The sequence below is a fragment of the Rattus norvegicus genome, chromosome 9 (genome assembly GCF_036323735.1).
Source record: "Rattus norvegicus strain BN/NHsdMcwi chromosome 9, GRCr8, whole genome shotgun sequence".
Classification (NCBI taxonomy): Eukaryota; Metazoa; Chordata; class Mammalia; order Rodentia; family Muridae; genus Rattus; species Rattus norvegicus.
In genome coordinates, this window is record NC_086027.1 from 100,297,916 (window position 1) to 100,318,215 (window position 20,300).

Sequence of the window (20,300 nt, forward strand, 5' to 3'; positions counted from 1 at the left end):
GCCAATAAATCTTTATTCAAAACATGGTACCCGGTCCCAGGCAATCAGTGAGCAGCCAGTGTGGCATAGTTGCATGTTGGGTTATGTTCCCCTGATCCTAGTGTCCTCAGGTGTGCCCATCTACTGTCATGGTGCCATTCACTTGGAGAGAACAGTTTCTGTCAGTATTCTATAGGCTAATTTTTTTCTGTCAAAGTACAGGCCTGTAGTTACAGTAGAAATAAAATACGTCAGGAATTAGCATGTTTGGGGAAACCGTTACCGAGAACACATGCCCAGAACTTTAAAATGGTGAAATCAGAATCCAAGCGCATGTTTAGAGATTAGCTTCTCTGAGTGTATTGGAAGCAACATCATGGGCTTCTGAACGGCCTTTTAGCAATGAGAACCCAGACAGAATAGACACTAGCATCACTCTGACCCTAATCCCTGCAGTTTCAAGGATAGGGGAGGCAGAGGGGCAACACCTTACACACTTACACAAGATAAATTTTAGGGACTGCATTATAGGACTTGCTGTCTTTTAAGCAAATTTAAAACTTCGTCATTGCTTAATTGTTACATGTTTATAATATTACATGTTTACATTGTTACATGTTTCCACTGTTACATGTTTGCATTATTACATGTTTCCACTGTTACATGTTTAAGAGGTTGAATTTCAAAATGAGATGTCAACTTTTCTACCTCATTCCAGGAGCCCAAACCATCTCTGTTCACATCAATGACATGCAAGTCATGTCCCTCCATGCATGTGAGTCACTTTGTCCTAGTGAATTTGAAGAAAGGGAATGCATGTTGGAGAAGGACAAGGCTGCAGAGAGCCAAACCCTGCCCATCTCGGTGGAGTGGATGCTCTATGACATCAAATCCCATGGAGTCATATCCTGGGATGTCATAGCTTCAGGAATCCTCTTGGGTCACAGGTACAGTTTAGTAGCCTGAGTTCTTGTAGCCGAGAAGCAGAGGTGGGGGGGAGAAAGGGGGGAAGCTTTAAACCTAGAAGCTCACTTCCAGCAATGCTTACCCTCTTAAATATTCTACAACCTTCCAGAACAGTGGGACCACAAGTATTCAAAGACACAAGGAACTTATAGTTGACAGCATTCAAACCAAATGCTTCACGCAGGGAGAGGTCTTTAGGAAGTCCACTGTGCCAGGGTCAGGATGAGCGACAAGGGACAAGGAGGTAAAGGTTACAGATCCAATCTGTGATGACTAGGGTGTCTACTTTAGTCCAGTGGCAGAGAACCATCTTGTGTTCTACATCCCTTTGGTGTTTTATGCTGTCTCCGGCTCAGTCTTGGGTAATTTGAGTTACATAGCTTCCAGGTCCCTCTACCCACTTCCACCCCTCCCCATCAGGGTGAAATCTATGAGACCAGGGAGGGCTTCTTTTCCTTCACAATTTCAGTTCTCAACTTATACTCAGCAAAACACACTGATTCTGGCTCAGCGTCTCAGTCAGCTGGCTCCAGAGTCATCCAGAGACAAGGGATAGTGAAGGAAAGACACTCATGTTGTAGTGGCCAGGAAGCAGAGAGAGCAGAGAGGAAGTGCCTGGGACATTATGTAGTGACTCACCAAAGGTACACTTCTAGTGATCTGCTTCCTCTGTCTGGCCCCACTTCCTAATAGCGTGCTCACCTGTGATAGGCTAATTGTCGATCAGAGTCCTTGTGAACCTATCATTTCTCAGTAGTGCCATGAGCTAGGGAATCACACCTTTCATCCACAAGGATTTTGGGTGACTCTTCAAATCCAACCCATAGCAGTAAGTTGAAGCTTATCCTTGCTGATATCCAATGTCCTGGGAGGTGCTGGGGGGGGGGGGGGAGTCCTGGCTACTGGGCTTCCAGCACTTGTGTTTGTCTGCTCGTGAAGAGACTCCTTTCTGCCTCCTCCCTTCTCACTCTTTAGAATACAACATTCCTGCTTCCCTGGGACTTCCCAAACGCGTCCCCAGACACAAAATGTTAGCAAACCTTGCCAGAAGCAAAAAGGACAACCCAAGGGAGAAGACCCTACATAGTCTTGCCTCACCATGCAATAGGCCAAGTCCCTGTGAAGTGGATGCTGGCATCAACTCAGCCCCACTCTCCCCTCTGCTGTCTTGATAGCCATTGTGAGCTTCTGCTCCCAGTCTCCTGCATCTCTAAGAGCCAGGGGAAGGGGTGGAAAGCTATGCATCTATATGATTGTTATCTTCCTCCGTTACATTGGATCTGCAAGATGATGCTATCCATGGTCAGAAACGCAGGACTGAGTCACCTCTAGGGAAGTTTTGTAGTCACCAACATCTCCAGGATCCCCAGTGGCTCCTGTGCACCTGTCCCAGGCTGGAAGATCTCACAATCTTCCTCAGTTACTCTTAACCACATACATGGCCAACGAAGGAGCCAGAAGCCATGATTAGGGATGGAGAGTCATGAACACAGAGCAAGAAGCACCCAGGCCTCGGAGCGCATTGCAAGGAAGGGGTGTCAGGCTAAGTGTGAGACTTCATCTTCATGCTGTAGGATTTGCCCTACTTCTAGTTCCTATTGCTATGGCCTCTGTGTTTTGTTTTCCTCAGTATTTGTATGTTAAATGCCCCCGCCCCCCTCACACACATGCGCGCGCACACACACACACACACACACACACACACATTTGGATATGAATTGGTGCAGGATGGACAGAGGTGCCCGAGGGACAGACAGACAGGTGAGCAGGAGGGAGCTGGTATCAGTCTATGCGTGGGATAAGCCTCCCACCTGCTTTCACTTATGTGCCTCTACAAATCGTGAGGTCAGTCTCTCATGGTACACGATTAAGTAATGAGGGTGACGCTTGGGCCTGCCAGGTGGCTTCAGGAGGCAGGCTACGATATGCCAGGGGATTTATTGGGTGCGCATGGCATTTGCTGACCATATAGACAAAATTTGGAGCAGGGTGAATGGAGCGCCATCTAGATCAGTGGTCGTGACCCCTTTGGGGTTGGATGTCAAATGACCCTTTCCCAGGGGTCACCTAAGACCATCTGCTTATCAGATATTTACATTATGATTCATAACAGTAGCAAAAATTACACTTAAGAAGTAGCAACAAAAGTAATTTTATGGTTGGGTTCACCACCACCTAAGGAACATTAAGGGCTCGCTGTGATAGGAAGGTCGAGAACTAAAGCCTTCGAGTCCCCAGACTCAGAGATGTGAGGTTTTCTTGCTATTCCCTTGTCCTGCCTCCACCGCAAGGCATGGGGCCCGAGCTCCCGCTGCTATTTGGCCTTTCCTGTGGACAGATCTCTGTCCTCTCCTGCCTTTGGTGGTACCTGTCATGAAATAGACCACAGCAACTAAGCTCTGGCTGTTGCTGGCTGTCTCCATGCTCTTAGCTAAATCTAGTAGGTTCTGGTAGGTGCACACTGGAAGAAGACAGGTGCCGTTGTTGTCCTCCCTCTTCACCTTACCCAGAGGGCTGGGGGTCGAAGACAAGAAATAGACATGTGTGACACTGGCATTCTAACTTAGGGAAACAGATAACACGGCCGTTGACCTTGACAAGGCAGTGAGGCTGGAGCGGCCTGCCACTTCCTACAGCTGCTTCACAGGCATGCTGTGGTGAATCCAGTCCTGTCTGGATTCTGAGGTGCAGGATTATTTCCCATCTTCTTGCTGTTCCCCTGCATTAGGAGCAGACGGTTGGGAAGAGACATGGAAACAACTTAGTAACAGGTAGACTGTGACTCCTGTAATCCTCAAGGCAGATGACCAGGCTGGGAGCTGAACAGAAAGGTGGGGTCCATGCATCTGTGATTGGACAGGTGTCCCCACTGCCCTCCTCCTGGAGCCTCCTTTCTGCAAGAAGTGCACCCCTGTGTTCCTTTGCTGCAAGCCAAGGATTGAAGAAAGCTCTGGGAACAGGAGGGTCTATTGGGTACTGCCCCAGGACACTGTGCAAAGGGCTGACACGTTCGGAACGTTCTAAGATTCGTGCTTGAATCTGTGAGAGAGATCACAGGGGCTGTGGTGGCAGAGGAGCAGGAACCATTCCCTGGTACGACATGGATTCTAGAAGACCTGGGAGTGGGAGAGAGAGAAGATGGAGACAGAGAGTCATGTTGGGAGTCAGGGCAATAGGTTGACTTTCAAGAAGTCAGCAGTGGATGCACCTGCTTGGAAGCAGGTGTTAGCTCTCGGCCGCTGGTGTGGTGCTAGCATCCCAAGATGCGCAGCCCTGCTCTTCGTAGCAGCTGTCCATAGCTTCTGTTTGCTCAGACCCAGATGCACAAGCTCAGCAAGGACTATAAAAATATCAGAGTTAAAATAGCAAGAGTTAATGCCCTTTCGGAGGCTGCAAACAGCACAATGAGCCCTCTTATTAAAAAAGTGAGCAATGGGGGGGGTGGGTGGGGGCCCACCCCTTCAGAGAGTGGGGCGGCAGATTTCAGAATTAAAATACTGTGGACCAGCCCATTACTAGACCAACAGGTGAGATTAATAGATAGGGTGGTCCATAAGAAATCCAGTAACCTTAATAATTTAGTCCATTATTAAGGTGATATTTCAAATCAGCAGCCCAAAGATGGATTGTTCAATAAGCGTCTCTGTGACGTTTACCTCAGGCTTTGGAAAGAAAAATGAAGTTAGAGTCGTGGTTTACATCTCATACCTGATGGGTTAATGCTCCAGCTATAAATATTTAATGTTCACATAATCACGAGAGCACAGAGAAACTTGTGAGAATTTAACTGATGCAACAACCACAAAAAGGAAGAGCTGTAGAGCTGACAACATGAAGGTCTTCACAGACAGCGTCCCCGGCGGGTGGGCTCTGGAGAAGCAGCCTCTGGTGGGGTAATGGGCTAGAGCGCGGGGGCGGAGAGTGGCTGGAGCCCACTTTGCGAGAGGAGAATACACACGGGAACTGAGCAAAGCTCCTCACGAGTGTCCTAGATTTGAGCAGGGCCCAGATTCAAATCCCTCCACCACACCGGTCATCAGACGAATTAGGAAGCATTCGAGACCCTGAGGAAGCGATTAGAGTGGTTCCTGCCAAGAACTGAAGGCAAGTGGCTCCCTGCCAGGGTCCTTCAGCTCAGATGGGCCTCAGGGGAGCATCCGCCACCAACACTGACTGAGTTCAGTGTCAGAAGACTGCAGAAAAGCTGGGGGTGGCTCCCCCAAGATGCACCAGGTAAAGAAATAAACTTTTGATAGATGGCATTATTAAAAACAGATATGATGAATCCACCTGAGAAATGGAGTATCCATCTTATACAATATGAGCAACAGGTGGGAACAGGCGTCCGTGAAGGAAGAGGCTGGGTGGAGCCTAAAGAAGGAGATGGAACCTCTCTCTGGCCTCCTCAGCCAGGACAAGGGCTGTTGTCATTTGGTGACGCAGGCAGACTGTTCTTGAATGACACTTGGAGATGAATAGGGATTTAATAGACCTGGAGTTGATTTTTGGCACATCAACCTTATCCTCAGTAAATTTACCAAACTCACCTGTTACAACAGTTATCTTGAAATTATTTTAGGTTTATAAGTATGTACGTTTTTAATTTTCCGCAGACCACATGGGTTCATATTTCTCTTAATGGTTTCTGGCTTTCATAATGGGCTTAAAAAGCCCTTCCTTACACCGAGATTATTTAAAAAGAAGTCTCTCTTTTCCTAATGGAGCCTTTTATGGCTTTATAATATAATATGCAAGTTCATAAAGCCTGCCCTCTTTTTCAAAGGGTTTCGTACAGTTTTAATGTGTTCACTTTTCTGCCTAAATAAATGACTTATTTTGACAGTGTAAAAAATCCTCCTGGAATCTCTATTAGCACCGCAGTAAATTTTATTTAAGCGTTGCTGTCAGTTTCATACCGTTCGCATTTACCGTCCGTGCGTGTTTTGCCTTTACTGTGGTCTTCAGTTCATTTATCTTAACATGTGGTTTTAGAAGAAGTAGAGCAGTTAGACAAAACAAGGCAAGCAGATGCCGGTCCGTATCGACTCCAGAGAGGGGCTCCTGGGGCTCATCACTCTGTCCGCTCACTCAGCTCTGCCTTTGAAAATCTCCCACGTGGAACTTAAAAGACTCGGTCTACAGCTGCCCTCGCCTTTCCCCGTGGACCCTGAGTCGCCGCGAAAGGCCTGTCTCTGCTCGCCGCCACTGTGGATAGGATTGTTCCGATCGTGTGCTTCGTATGGCTGCCCTGTCTTTATGAGCCATAAAGCAGGAAAGTTGACGGTAGCCCTCGCTGCTCATTGATTTGTATAAATGGAAGCAGGGATTCTTGAGTGGTCTTCAATAATTCATGCTTTTATAAACATGGAAATCCACTCCAGAGCGTCTCCAGGAGACGCTGCACTTCAGGGGGAGTGACATCTCTGGGGACTTGAGCAGTTCTGCTGTCCTTGGGCTGAGCATGGAGCAGAGACATGAACATACTCTTGTTGTACACACAACCTCATGTTCTGCCTCTTGACAGGGGGCAGCACTGTGTGTCCTGGGATGAAAAAAGTTGTCTTGAGTCACACATAGACACCCCATTTGGACCCTGGAAGTGTAATTGTTCAGAGCCACTACTCTGGACTCAGGGAGGCCAAGGACACCCCAGTTGTGTCCTGATTCTGAGGATATCAACACCGTCTGTTGTGCTGCCTCTGAATTCCTTTGAACCGTGTCTCTGCCCCATGCCCCATAAGTCTCTGAGGCCAGAGACCTTGATGGTGTCCCTAGAGGAGTAAACTGCATGTGCTATGGAATATTTTCAAGTCATTCATGCACTGTGTGGTCTTAGATGAGAGGATATAATGTTCAGGCCCATAGTTTTGCTATATTGAGGATTTCTGTACTAAATCCACCTCACAGAACATTCATGAGATGACATGCAACAGACTTGTGCAGAATGTGTGTGTGTGTGTGTGTGTGTGTGTGTATGCGTGCGCGTGCGTGTGAGTGCACTGTGGGATGTGTGTGTGTGTCCAGGGTGGAAGTGTGTGTGTGCATGTGCACTGTGGGGATTATGAGTGTGTGTGCTGCATGTGTGTGTGCTATGTACATGTGTGCTGCGCATGTGTGTGGTGGGGGTGGTGTCTGCATGCACACTGTGGGGATTATATGTGTGTGTACCTGTGTGTGTGTGTGTGTGTGTGTGTGTGCTGTACAAATTCTGTTTTTGTGAACTGTGAACAGTGTATGTATGTGCATCGTGGGAACCGTATGTGTGTACACTGTGGTGATTGTGTGTATGTGTGTATACTATGAGGATTTGCTTTGATGCTGTGGGGAAGCGTTGCTTGTCCTGTGACTGTCAGGAGAGTACTGAGGAAGGGAGGTGGTGTACTGTCAGGAGAATACTGAGGAGGGGAGGTGGTGTACTGTCAGGAGAAGAGTACTGAGGAGGGGAGGTGGTGTACTGTCAGGAGAATACTGAGGAGGGGAGGTGGTGTACTGTCAGGAGAAGAGTACTGAGGAGGGGAGGTGGTGTACTGTCAGGAGAATACTGAGGAGGGGAGGTGGTGTACTGTCAGGAGAAGAGTACTGAGGAGGGGAGGTGGTGTACTGTCAGGAGAAGAGTACTGAGGAGGGGAGGTGGTGTACTGTCAGGAGAAGAGTACTGAGGAGGGGAGGTGGTGTACTTTTCTTCATTCCTCAGTCAGGCCTGCAGCTGTAAGGCTTCAAATTATGACCCAAAGAAGGGAGGGTCATCATCTGACCACCTCCGGCTCCTGTGTCCCATATCCTCTAAGAAATCATTCCTAGAGTTGTATGCCTTCTCTGTATGACATCTCTGTGTCCTCCAGTTCCCCTGGTTTCTCTAACATGTCACCAGAACACAAAAGCCACATTTTAAGGTAGCTCCAGATTCTGAGGCTGGAAATTCCAGAGTCCAGACTGCAACTGTCAGTGCCTCTGTAGGAGGCCGGTGTGGGAAGGGTTGGGATGGAAGGCTGAGATGACGGAGTCTGGTCTCTGGTTCAACCAAGGGTTGCCTAACACTTGTGCTGAGCGTGCTTGCCAGGGGTGCTGGCTGGTGCCATCCATGAGTCCAGGAAGAAACCCAGGATGGACAGACATGACGCTTCTTCTTCTGATAATATTTTGGAGAATCCATAAGTTAGAGCCAGAGGGAGGTCTTACAGAGGAGTCATACAGCCTTGGGATTGATCCGCCATTTTAAAGGATTGTGGGACACAGGAGCAGGACGTGGTAAATTAAGACCTTTCTTTGCATCTGGGGATGTTCGTCTCATAATTCGAAGCCATTTTTATTTTTAGACTTAACACACTTCTACACCGGGGTAAATGCCGGCTGGAGCCAAACAGTTGCAGTGTCTCATATAGTTCTCTGTTTTTTGCACTAAAAAAAAATTCTAATAAAAATTGCTGTGTAATACTTTTATGACTTTTTGTATGTATGCTTGCATTGAAAATTTAAAATGGAGTTCTTAAGTTACAAACCTTCTTTGGGACACCCGGCTGTAATCCCGACACAAGTTTTTCTTAGTCTGTCATCTTCTCTTAATTTTATCAGTTCCTTTGAAGTTTAGACGGTGCTCGGTTTAAGTCAGCCATTATTTCTCTTACATGAGTTTTGGATTTCATCTGCTGGTTAGGAGGCCTGTCCTAGTCAAGCAGCTAAAAACCGACTTCTTTTATTTTCTTCTGCTAGTCTTATAATTTAAAAGGTGGATATTTTCCATATAGGGGGTTTGTTTTTGAGCCTGCTTTGGATGCAAATCTAAGCTTTACTCGTTTCCTGGCGTGTTCTTGAGAGTCCTCCATATCTACTTGAAGCCCCCATTCATAGCTAGATGTTCTGCACTGCACGCAATCGACTGCCCTATCTTATCACTGTACTCTGCGCTCTCAGCCAGTGTCTAATTGTTTTGATGAATATCGCTGTACACTTTGATTTATGCACAGTAGCGAATTCCCCATGATTTTCTGCATTTTCTTGGCAACATCTCTCTATTTATGATTCTGCCAGCACTGGAGCCAGCTTTCCAAGTGGAACCCTCTTACTCTCTTTGAGCTGACTGAATGTAGCGTACAGCCTGGTGGGGATTTCATGTCTCTTTACCTATTCAACTCTCGCACCCACAAACAAAATGTGTCTCTGTTTAAACTGACCCCGTCTCCGTGTATTGCCTGAGAGACTTTCATGATTTTTCTATATTTAGACAATTCCTGCCTCTCACTACATGTGTTTCCAGGGTTTGTTTTTTTCTCCAAGTTAAGTCAAACCTCTTTGTAACATCGTGCACTGTTTGTGGAGAGCTTTGCCCCTGTACGCGCTGAATGCTTGGCTCAGGGCTTACTTGCGCGGCACCATGTGTTGTGTACGACATGGTCTATAGTCTCGTTTTTGTAAAAATCTGCCAGTTGTGTTGGACTATAGTTCTCAGCAATAACCTTATTTAATGTTATTCACTTCTTCAAGAGCCCTGTCTACAAACATAGACACATTCTGACACCCTGACTCTTCGAGTCTCAACACAGAAATTTTAGCGGGCACAGCTCGGCCTAGGACAGGCTGGATGGAGCCCTCTCAATGGCTCTGCTTAACGGTGTGTGAACAGCAGGTTAATATGGTGACTACCCCAGATCAAATGTAATGAGGTCAGGTAGTGTTGGGCCGAGGCTTCTGAAATCAGCCGTCAATATAGTCATCTACTCCTTTTAAGTGGATTTTCTCTGGTATTTTGTCCCAGCAGTAGGAAACTGACTAGCAAACACGCCTGCTAAGGAAAATGTATTTTCAAAAACGTTATAAATGAGGCTAAAGAGAGACTGCAGCCAGAGCACGATGGGATAGGTTCCCAAGAACAAGTTGGCGTTTCTGAGCGATCGCAGTATCGCTGAAGTGAGCGTGAACTGAGTAGAAATTCAAATGGTGCCTGTCCCTAGAAGAGAGGATCCAGACCCCAGGTGTGATGGTTTGTATCCGCTTGACCCAGGGAGTGGCACTCTTAGGTGTGGCCCTGTTAGAGTAGGTGTGGCCTTCTTGGAGTAGGTGTGTCACTGTGGGCGTGGGCTTTAAGGCCCTCCTCTTAACTGCCTGGAAGCCAGCATTCTGCTTAGCAGCCTTCAGATGAAGATGTAGAACTCTCAGCTCCTCCTGCACCATGCCTGTCTGGATGCTGCCATGCTCCTGCCTTGATGATGATGGACTGAACCTGAACCTGTAAGCCAGCCCTGATTAAATGTTGTCCTTAGAGTTACCTTGGTCATGGTGTCTGTTCACAGCAGTAAAACACTAAGACACCAGGACATCCGCCAATGGCACATCCTGCCTGGAAGTCTCAGCTCTGCACTCTCTCTCCATTGGCCGTGGCCGCCAGCTCTTCAATGCTTTTCACTCCAGCATTACCATCTGTTGGTTTTTGCAGCAGTGACATAAATGCTTCTTCAGCAGTGCTCACGCTGCTTGTAGGAGACCCTTTCCTTAAAGCATCTGGCAGATTCTAGATGCATACTATGTCTAAGGCTGACCTGCAGTCCACTGATTCGTCTTTAAAGTTGCAGCTCCATTAGCCTCTAAAATACTTTTCTTTTAAAGCATCATAGTTGTCCATGAAGGCGTCATGATTCCTGCATCCTCCACATTCTGGGAACTGGTGAGAATCAGGGTGTCTTAGCAGGCAAGTCTGTCCTTCCTCATATACGATATCGGTGACTCCCAGACTCCCAGCTGTGGTGGGCTGAGCTGTACAGACTCTATGACATGGTGGGCTTTGCCGAGCTGCTTCCGATGCCATGCACTCTCTTGTAGTTAATTAGTTTGACTTCAGCACGTGCTCTTTAACCTGTGCTTGTTGGTGAATGGTGTGCAGATGCTGGTGCTAGAGCCAATAAGGGCAGAGAATGGGGCTGAGCAGGTAATGTGATGGTGACAGGAACATGCTATCCTTCTCCCCGCATCACTCCATCTCCAGGCAGGGCCTTGGGTTGGAAGAAGAAAGAATTGCTGCATGCACTAGGGGCCATTGGGCTATGAAGGCCCTGGGGCTTGCTTGCTAAGAGCCTGCATCCTGTAACACAGCCTTCCTGTCCTTCCTGGTCCCAGAGGGACCTGCTGCTCTGCACCTCTCCTCTAGTGTTGGTGGTGATGTAAAGATGGGCCTGGGTAACAATGGAGGCAAAGGCATCTCTGCTCCCTGTCTCTTGGTACTGTTACTTTTGGAGCATAGGAACTGCCCAGCCTAAGGGGGTGGGGAGTTGAATAGCAGTGTCCCTGCTCATTTTACTTCTGTGACCTCCACAGTAGGAAAAGCAAAGCCTGTCCTGTTTGCTGCCCAGAAGATGGGTTTCCCCGGGACACTTATCTAGTCTCTGGAGGAGTGAGTTATGTCTCCTGTTTTGATAATAAAATACCCAGACACAAAGCAATTTTAGGGGCCTAGGGAAATGGCTCAGTGGTTAAGTGTATTTGCCACTCTTCCTTAGAGGATCCAAGTTCAATTCCCAGCTCCCATACCAGCAAGTTCATAACCACCTAGAACTCTAGCTCCAGGGTGTTCTCTTCTGGGGTTTTCAAGCAAAGACACACAGGCGTGTGCATGTACACACACACACACACACACACACACACACACACAGATGTAAATTAATACAAATAAACAGCAATAAATATTTCAAAGCAACTTAAATCCAAATTTGATGGCACTTGCTTTTAATCCCAACATGCAGGAAGCATTGGCATGTGGATCTGAGAGTTTGAGGTCAGCCTGGTCTACATGGCAAGTTCCAGGTCATCCAAGACTACATGGTGAGTCCCTGTCACAAACAAAAAACAAAAATAAATAAATAAGTACATAAAAAGCAACTTCAGAGGTTTATTTTGATTCTCAGTTTAAGGGTACAGTCTGGCAAGCAGGCAAGACTTGGTGGCAGAAACTGGAAATACCTGATCACACTGCACCTGCAGGGAAGGAGACACCTGATCACACTGCAGCTGCAGGAAAGGAGACACCTGATCACACTGCACCTGCAGGAAAGGAGACACCTGATCATACTGCACCTGCAGGGAAAGAGACACCTGATCACACTGCACCTGCAGAGAAGGAGACACCTGATCACACTGCACCTGCAGGGAAAGAGACACCTGATCACGGTGCACCTGCAGAGAAGGAGACACCTGATCACACTGCAGCTGCAGGGAATGAGACACCTGATCACACTGCACCTGCAGAGAAGGAGACACCTGATCACACTGCAGCTGCAGGGAAAGAGACACCTGATCACACTGCACCTGCAGAGAAGGAGACACCTGATCACACTGCAGCTGCAGGGAATGAGACACCTGATCACACTGCACCTGCAGAGAAGGAGACACCTGATCACACTGCAGCTGCAGGAAAGGAGACACCTGATCACACTGCAGCTGCAGGAAAGGAGACACCTGATCACACTGCAGCTGCAGGGAATGAGACACCTGATCACGGTGCACCTGCAGAAAAGGAGACACCTGATCACACTGCACCTGCAGGAAAGGAATCACCTGATCACACTGCACCTGCAGAGAAGGAGACACCTGATCACACTGCACCTGCAGGGAATGAGACACCTGATCACACTGCACCTGCAGAGAAGGAGACACCTGATCACACTGCAGCTGCAGGAAAGGAGACACCTGATCACACTGCAGCTGCAGGAAAGGAGACACCTAATCACACTGCAGCTGCAGGAAAGGAGACACCTGATCACACTGCAGCTGCAGGGAAAGAGACACCTGATCACGGTGCACCTGCAGAAAAGGAGACACCTGATCACACTGCACCTGCAGGAAAGGAATCACCTGATCACACTGCACCTGCAGAGAAGGAGACACCTGATCACACTGCACCTGCAGGGAAGAAGCAGAGTGGCAGATGCTTGTACTTAGCTTGCTCTTTCCTTTGTATTCCATTCATAACTCCAGATCATAGAAAGCTGCTGCTACAGTTAAGGTAGGTTTTGTCGTGCCAATGAACCCAGCCTGTTAATAAATAACTCCTCCTTACAGGAATGCCCAGGGCTAACAACTCTCTGTAACTCCTCACAGATGTTCCCCATACATGGTGGTTCCTGAGTTCCCACAGGGATCCCTCAGGTCCCAGCTATGGCTTCCTGACATCGCACCTGGAGCTTTTAGGAGTCACACCCGTAGATCCCAAGATCTACCTGCAGTTCTTGGGGTCCCTCCTACCACCTCTGAGGTCTTATCTAGGGTTTACTTAGGCCCTACCAATAGTTCTAGGGCTCCCACCTGTGGTTCCCCAGAGCTCCCCTAAAATTTTCTGGCTTCTAGACTTGGAAGGTGAATTACCAGAAGCCAGAGCCCTGCCAAGGTCCCCTCTCCCTTCAGCGTCTCATGTCCACTCTGCATGTGGCCATTGAAAGCAAAGGCACTCACTGACTGTTGTTAGGTGAAGCAAGCCATAGAGCGGGAATGGGATGATTCTCCTGAGTCGTGCATTTGCCCCACAGTCGATGAACTGAATTACTAGAGCCATCTGTTTAGAGCAATCGATCCTCCCAATGACCTATAAGCAATGGACCAAGAATTCCTTGGCTATCTCAGAACTGGTAACCGGAGTAAAGGGAAGCAAAAAGAGCTGAACTCCACGCAAGACGGTTCTCATACCCTTGATGCTGTCTAGCACCAAATCAAGGTCACCGATTCATCTAAAGAATCCCAAAGGGCACTTGACCTCAATTTTTATAATTTTCTCACTGAAATGCAAGAGAAACTTCCTTGCTGTTCTCTTATTCCCCCTTTGTTACTCCGAAAAAGTTGAAGTTGAGATGGCAATTCTCTCTGGAATTTAATATCTGTTCTCAACTATCCTGTTTAATTGCTAACCAATTCTTTAGAAAATTGAATCACTATATTACACTGTGTTTATGCACTGATGGCCTGGGAAGGGTTGGCAGGGACCTCCGCCAAAGTTAACAGCGGCTGTGTTTCAAGCTGTGAGCGGTTTATTAGAAAATTTCATGCCGGAATTTTCCTTCACTTTAATTTCTTTGGCTTTTTAAATTTTTAAGTTGAAGTCCCATGTTGGGTGTAAGCGTGTTAAAGCTGGGACCGCAGTGTGAAACCCTCGCCACCTGCCTTATAGTTGCTGTTACTTGAAAGCCTATTAAACAAGGTCCGAGAGCATCATGGGGAGGGCTTGCAGATAGAAGAGTATTAAGGAGCTGCCCGACACCACCATAGCCCTGTTCCACACCTGTGGGTGCTTGGGTCAGGGAGTGGCCACTGGCCACCTCCACCTTGGGACCCAGATCTGTCTATGAGAAAATGCCTCATATCTGAGAGGCTTTGATGTTCATGGTCTAGGAGTCTTTCTAAAGTTAGATACTCGCAGGAGAGTATACAGCAAGGCAAGAAGAGGTGGCATAGGCTAGACCCTGGTTTTCCCCTAGTTCCCAGCTGACACTGGGCAATTGGATTTTCCTGCTGTTCAGCTAACAACATCTGATGGTGTGTGCTGGTCACCTTAAAGCAAACCAGAGGCACTTGCAAAGAGGAAGCCTTAAAAGAGAAGACGTCTCCATCAGATTGGCCTGTAGGTAGGTCTGGGCCAGGCATTTCTTGATTAATGATGGATGTAGGAGAGCCCAGCTCACTGTCAGCGCTGCCACACCTGGGCAAGGTGGTCTCGATTTATATAAAACCAAATGAGTTAGCCAGGGGACTAAGCGGGTAAGCTTAGTGACCCCTCCATGGTCTCTCCTTCAGTTCATGCCTCCAGGTTCTTGACTTCCCTTCATACTGAATTATAAACTCTGAACTGAAATAAACCCTTTCTTTACCAAGTTGGTTTTGGTTGTGATGTTTATCACAGGCTCTCTGCCCGTGTCTCCTTTCCTGGACAACACAATGCCCTGCTATGTCACTAAGGTTGCACCTTCCCAAGGTGTCTTGGAAACGTATTTACATCTGTTCTAGAGAACCTCCATGTGCACTTTAATACCATCCAATGAATTGCCATAAAGGAACATTATTCTTTATATATGTCTTTCTGATCTTAATGAGGACCAAGGCTGTTACGCCTGATGCTTCGGGGAAAGAGTGCTCAAAGCAGCTGCTTAAAAGGCCTTCCTTGAGAAAATTGTCTTGAAATGTAGCCTTTAAAAAACCTTTTACTGAAGTAATTTAATGGAGAAAAAAAGTACATGTGTCTTAAGTGGGCAGTTGGCTGGACTTTTGTAGATGGAACACAGTCAGAAGAGCAACTATCCTCTAAGAGGGGATGTGGTAAGTTGAGGGCTCTAAGGCTGATGTGGCGGTCTGAGAATTGAAGCTTCAGCCACAGCTGAACTTGTTTGGGCCCTGTGGCATTGGCAATGCCTATTGATCAAGTCTGGGATCTCTTGCATAAAGGGTGCTGTTCCAGACCTCCAAGGCCAGCCCTGGGTTACGGCTGAGAATCACTATCTTTTGATTCCAGCACCCTTCCTTAACTGCCACAAGGCCTCCATGAACTTTACTGTGCACTGTGACAATGGGCAGCAGCCAGTGGGATGACTGCAGTGAGGTATGATGTCAGTCTCCTAGGGACAGGGACAGGGACAGGTCCTGAAGCATTAATAAAACTGCCCTGCACATCAGCTAGGCTCTGATGCTGCACTCCCAGAGTGATCTTGAGGAATCTCAGTGGGATCCAGGCAGATGGGAAGGCAGTGATCTGGTTTACCTTAGGGACTCAGAGTAGGACCACAGACTCACTGTCCCCTGGTGTCTTCTGTGGGAGCAGCCCTGCTGGGTCCCAGGCTCAGAGCTCCTCTGTGTCTGAGCTGTTTACCTTCTCCTACAACCTTGCCATAGCTGGGACTGCCTACCTGTTCTGACTGCATTCTGCCTTCAGTTGCTATCCCCACTCCTTGTACCTTTTAGATTCCTAAGTCTGTTCTTGGGCTGGGGAGACAGCACTGTTGACAAAGTGCTTGCTTAGCTTATGTGAAGCCCTAGGTTCTTCCCCAGCAAGGGACAAACAGGCCACAGCACTGTGTGCCTACAACAGCTTCCCCTACATATGGTGAAACGTTCCCTTTAATATTGCTTAAAATGGGTTTTTGAGTTCCTGCACCAGCTGCTTCACTTATTTGACAATCCTCCAAATGAAGGGTTTGCCACAGTATTTTTATCTCCTCTCTGTTACGATTCCTGCTGTTCACATCTCTGGGAGTGTGGTTTGGTTTGCAGAGTGGAATCCTTCTTGAGGTGGGATAGCACAGTCACACTCAAGGATCAGAACCATTCCTTTTGAGTTGCCTCCTGGAATGGGGACTGGTGGCTCTACTGCTCTTCCACGGGGCCCCTTCCACCTTCTTGGACACCGAGGACCTAGTATTTTTTAAAAAAAAAATTTTTTTTTTTGGTTCTTTTTTTTTTGGAGCTGGGGACCGAACCCAGGGCCTTGCGCTTCCTAGGTAAGCGCTCTACCACTGAGCTAAATCCCCAGCCCCAAAAAAATTTTTAATGACAATTTTGGTTAGTGGCTTCGCAGTTGGGTTTTCTCTGCTCTGGATCATTCCAAGTGAATCAACCTAACTATGGCAATGCCCTGGAGCATCCCCGTAGACCCACCCTAACATGTCAGCTACTGGCTTTATAGCTATAGGCTTTTACCTTGGCAGCCTATGTCACTTCCTAGGACAGAGTGAATGGTACTAGGCTCGCAGTATGACAAACTTCACATTTCAGCTTCTGCAGGCTTCCCTGAGTTTTGTGAAGGGTCCATTGGGAGTGATTTTAAGACTAGGAAAACAGAGAACTGTAACGGGGGGAGTATGGTACAAAGAGAGTGTGTGAGGGTGGTAGATGTCTGTTAAGTGGCAGAGCTGGACTGATCCTTCTGAAATCTCTCTGAGTAGCTCAGAGCAGAGGGGATGGAGACCCCTGGGCAGCCAGGAGAAACATTATCAGAGAGCACCAGACCCCCACAATCAACTGGGACTGGTGCCCCAGAAACAGTCTTAAGTGTCCAGACATCAGTACTAAGGAAACACAGGAGAGCAGGAGCCAGCAATGTGAGGGCTATGAAACTACCAATATCTATGACGGAACCACGTGGATGTGTCACTAAAGCAGTTTCCCCAATGCGGCCGCTGGGCATGCTGCTCCGGGGACGGTGACTGTCATACTCTTGCGTGTATGAGCTTGTCTGAGGAGGGTATGTGTGACTGAGTATGAACATAAGTGTGCCTGTAGGGGGCGGTGTTGGTGTGAGAGTGTGTGGGGTGGGGAGCTATGAGTGTGAGGACCTATGGGGGTGTGTGTGGGATGGAGGCATGTTTGGCTCAGATAAGCCTTCCTGTAGAACTGAAGGCTAGACGGAGTCAAGGCCACAGTACCTCAGTTACATACCCCGAATTCTCCAAACCAGGTCCTTTTGCTTTGTGCCACTCTACACCCAGGCTTTTCAGAACTCACAGTGGCAGGGGGTAAGAACCACAAATCAAAGCTGTAGAAAGAGGGGAGAATCCTCAGTACCCAGAGGGTCCAGGAAGGGGATGATTTGGAGAATGAAGTTATTCATCCAGGAATCTGTCTTCCGAAAACGGTCTTGTAGACAAATGTGACACAAAATGAAGCCCTGCTAGACATGTCACCTGTTGTACTAATTTAGGTTGGATACATTAAAGTTTTAATCTTATCAATGACATAATTAAATACCCTCACATAGGTAAGAATGCATTTGTAAAGTAAATGCATTTGTTTGTCTCTTTGAGGGTGGGGGAGTTTCACATGTCCAGCAGAACAAATCAAAACCCCAAGGAAATCAAAGTTCCTTCAACTAAAGGCGATGGCCTCAGGACTTCCTAAACTTTTGAGTTTGACTTCCTTGAAATGAGCCTCCTACACTATGGAAGCAATGCCTGCTCCCGTCCCCTTGGGACAGACATGTCCGATGGGTAGTCTCTTCCCTTACCTGGAAGCTTGTGGCCCCAGAAAGTAGTTTTGTTCTCTTAATAGCTCAGTGCCTCCATGATACCAGACACCAGAAGGACATGTGTATGTAGCCTTTTCAGTACCGTCCCAGTAGCCAGAACCTCCCAGCCCCAGTGAAGGAAAGGATTAGATCTTGTTTTGTCCCTGTCCTTTTGGATGACTCAAGTCAATGTCAGTCTGGATGTCCTTCTGTGACATCTTGGTGGTAGTGTGGCCAGACTGGACCTGTGTTCTGCCATGTTTTGGTAGAATACAAGAATCCCCAGCTCTCTGAAAGCGCCAGCGTTCTCCACCTACCCATCTCCCTATCCTGTCAATAAGGGAGTGAATCTTAAGGCCCTTGTCTACCTTCGTGGAGGCATCAACGTACTTGAGAAATAACACTGTCCGTGAAGTTCAGAAATGTCTCAGTTTCTGCCTCAGCCCAGTGGGAGACAGCAGGGAACAGCCAGCATGCTATCCATAAACATGGAGTGGATGGAAAGATAGAAAGGCACTCGAGAAAAAAGCCACGTAGAGGGGAGTCCACCGAGGGACTTACGTGACCCTCCATATCTACTGGTGATGAGTGTGAACATATGGTCTCGATGTTCCTAGTAGGTCAGAGCCGTCAAAGGTTGGCCTCAGATAGTTGTGACAACACCCAAGCAAGATGGCAGGTGTGAGAGGTGTCTGGAGTGTGTTCAGTAGAGCATCGATGGGTAGCTGTACACTAGGTATGGGAGGTCACCAATGCACTTGGAAGATGTGCTAGACATTGGTGCATAGTTCTGTTGTCTAAACTCCAAGAAGGGATGACTTGGCCCAGAGCAGAGTGGAGGGGAAAGCAAAAGCCAAAGGCAGAATCAGGGTCAACCGAACAAGGAATCTGTCCAAAATGTCAAGTAGGGTCGGTTTAAGTGGGTATAGGTGAAGGAGGAGGCAGGAACATGTCTACTACAGGTTCAACCACAGGATGTCTCAGGCAAAGTGGGACTGGGCACGTGTATATTCCCAGTAACAGGAAGGGGTCACATTCTAAAGCAAATGACCACCTAGCAGATCTCAGACCACTGGAGTATGGTGGTCAACAATAACTGTCACCTTGTTAGGATCAGGAATCATAGGCAACAAGCTTGTGGGTATGTCTATGAGAGACTTTCCAGATCAGGTTAATTAAGGTGGGAGATCATCAAGCATAAATATGGGTGGCACCAACCCACAGACTGGAGTCCTGCACTGCATGAATCAGAGAAGGCCACCATTGGCCTCCCTTGCTCTTGACTTCCCGACTGGTTACAATGTGACCAGCTGTCTCTCTGACCACTGTTGCACGTATCTCCTCCGACTGTGAGCCAAAGCAAACCACTTCTTCCTAAAGTTGCTTTTGTCAGGTATTTTGTTACAAGAAAAGCAACATGGAAGGGCTCTCTTTCCAGGACTGCATTTTCTCGCCTTACCCGCTCCGCCAGCTGTGCGCCCTGGTGTGTCTGCACCCCCAGCGCCTGCCAGTGTCTTTAGCTCATTTCCTCTGCTTGGGTTTTTTCTCTTTAATCTGCGTACTCTTTTCTCGTTTCTTTTTATAAAAGGAAGCCTGACATTCATTTAGCTCTTTCATAACGTTTCAGGGAACTGAGACGAACTCTGTGTCTTATAATTAGGACTCTGGGCAATTTTAGGAAGAAATAACCACATCTTCCCAAACTCTTTATAAAACTTCCTGGGAAAATGTGACCGTGCTGTTTGGAAGGCAGAGAAGCCTCCTTCCCAGCTCCATGCAGGCCTCTTTTGGGGGCCTTGGTGGCACCTCAAATGCCATCTCTCTGGTCTGTGCTATGGCAGGAACATACAGCCTTCAGTCTGGGACAGACCCCAGGCAGTGTTCTAGGCTGACTGAGAACCAGTGGCAAGGGGCTAGGGGAACATTAGGAACATTTGCCTCTTTCCTTTGCCCTGGGTGACCCTACATCTGACGCTCTCTGAAATGTAGTTTATCAGGCCACAGAACTGAGACCTGTACCCTGGTGATCTCTGGCAAGTCTGTAGCCCCAATCCTCTTTGCCATCCAATTGTGTGCAGTCAGCTTGCAAGCCACACAGGAAGAGACCTCATCCTTTAAGATTGTGCTAAGCAAATCTTCAAGCCAGCATGGGGTTGGGGGTTTGTGTGGCATACCTTACCACTCTCAGGCTCAAGACCCCATACAGCTTGGATGTTTGCCTCTGTGGAATTACCTGTCCCACCCTGGGTACATCTCACTAGAATTCCCTATGGAAGTTTACATAGGGTACCCTCTCACTGCGGTGACTATATAATGTGGCATACATCTCCACCCCTGTGTCATGGATTATGTTAGGCTAAGCAGTCAGAGAGCCATGGGGAGATGACCTGGA

The 20,300-nt window shown here is 47.8% G+C and overlaps 1 protein-coding gene across 3 annotated transcripts in view; it reads left to right on the plus strand.

Annotated features, from left to right (window-relative positions):
• Positions 1-14,978, plus strand: part of LOC108351974 (uncharacterized) — a 47,698-nt gene extending 32,720 nt beyond the window's left edge. For all 3 annotated transcript variants that reach the window (XM_039084737.2, XM_039084736.2, XM_017596857.3), the window contains 2 exons: positions 11,676-11,754; positions 11,838-14,978. In XM_039084737.2, coding sequence (XP_038940665.1) covers positions 11,723-11,754; positions 11,838-12,870 — 1,065 coding nt within the window. In that variant the 5' untranslated portion in view covers positions 11,676-11,722 and the 3' untranslated portion in view covers positions 12,871-14,978. The remainder of the gene's footprint in view (positions 1-11,675; positions 11,755-11,837) is intronic.
• Positions 14,979-20,300: the final 5,322 nt, after the last annotated feature.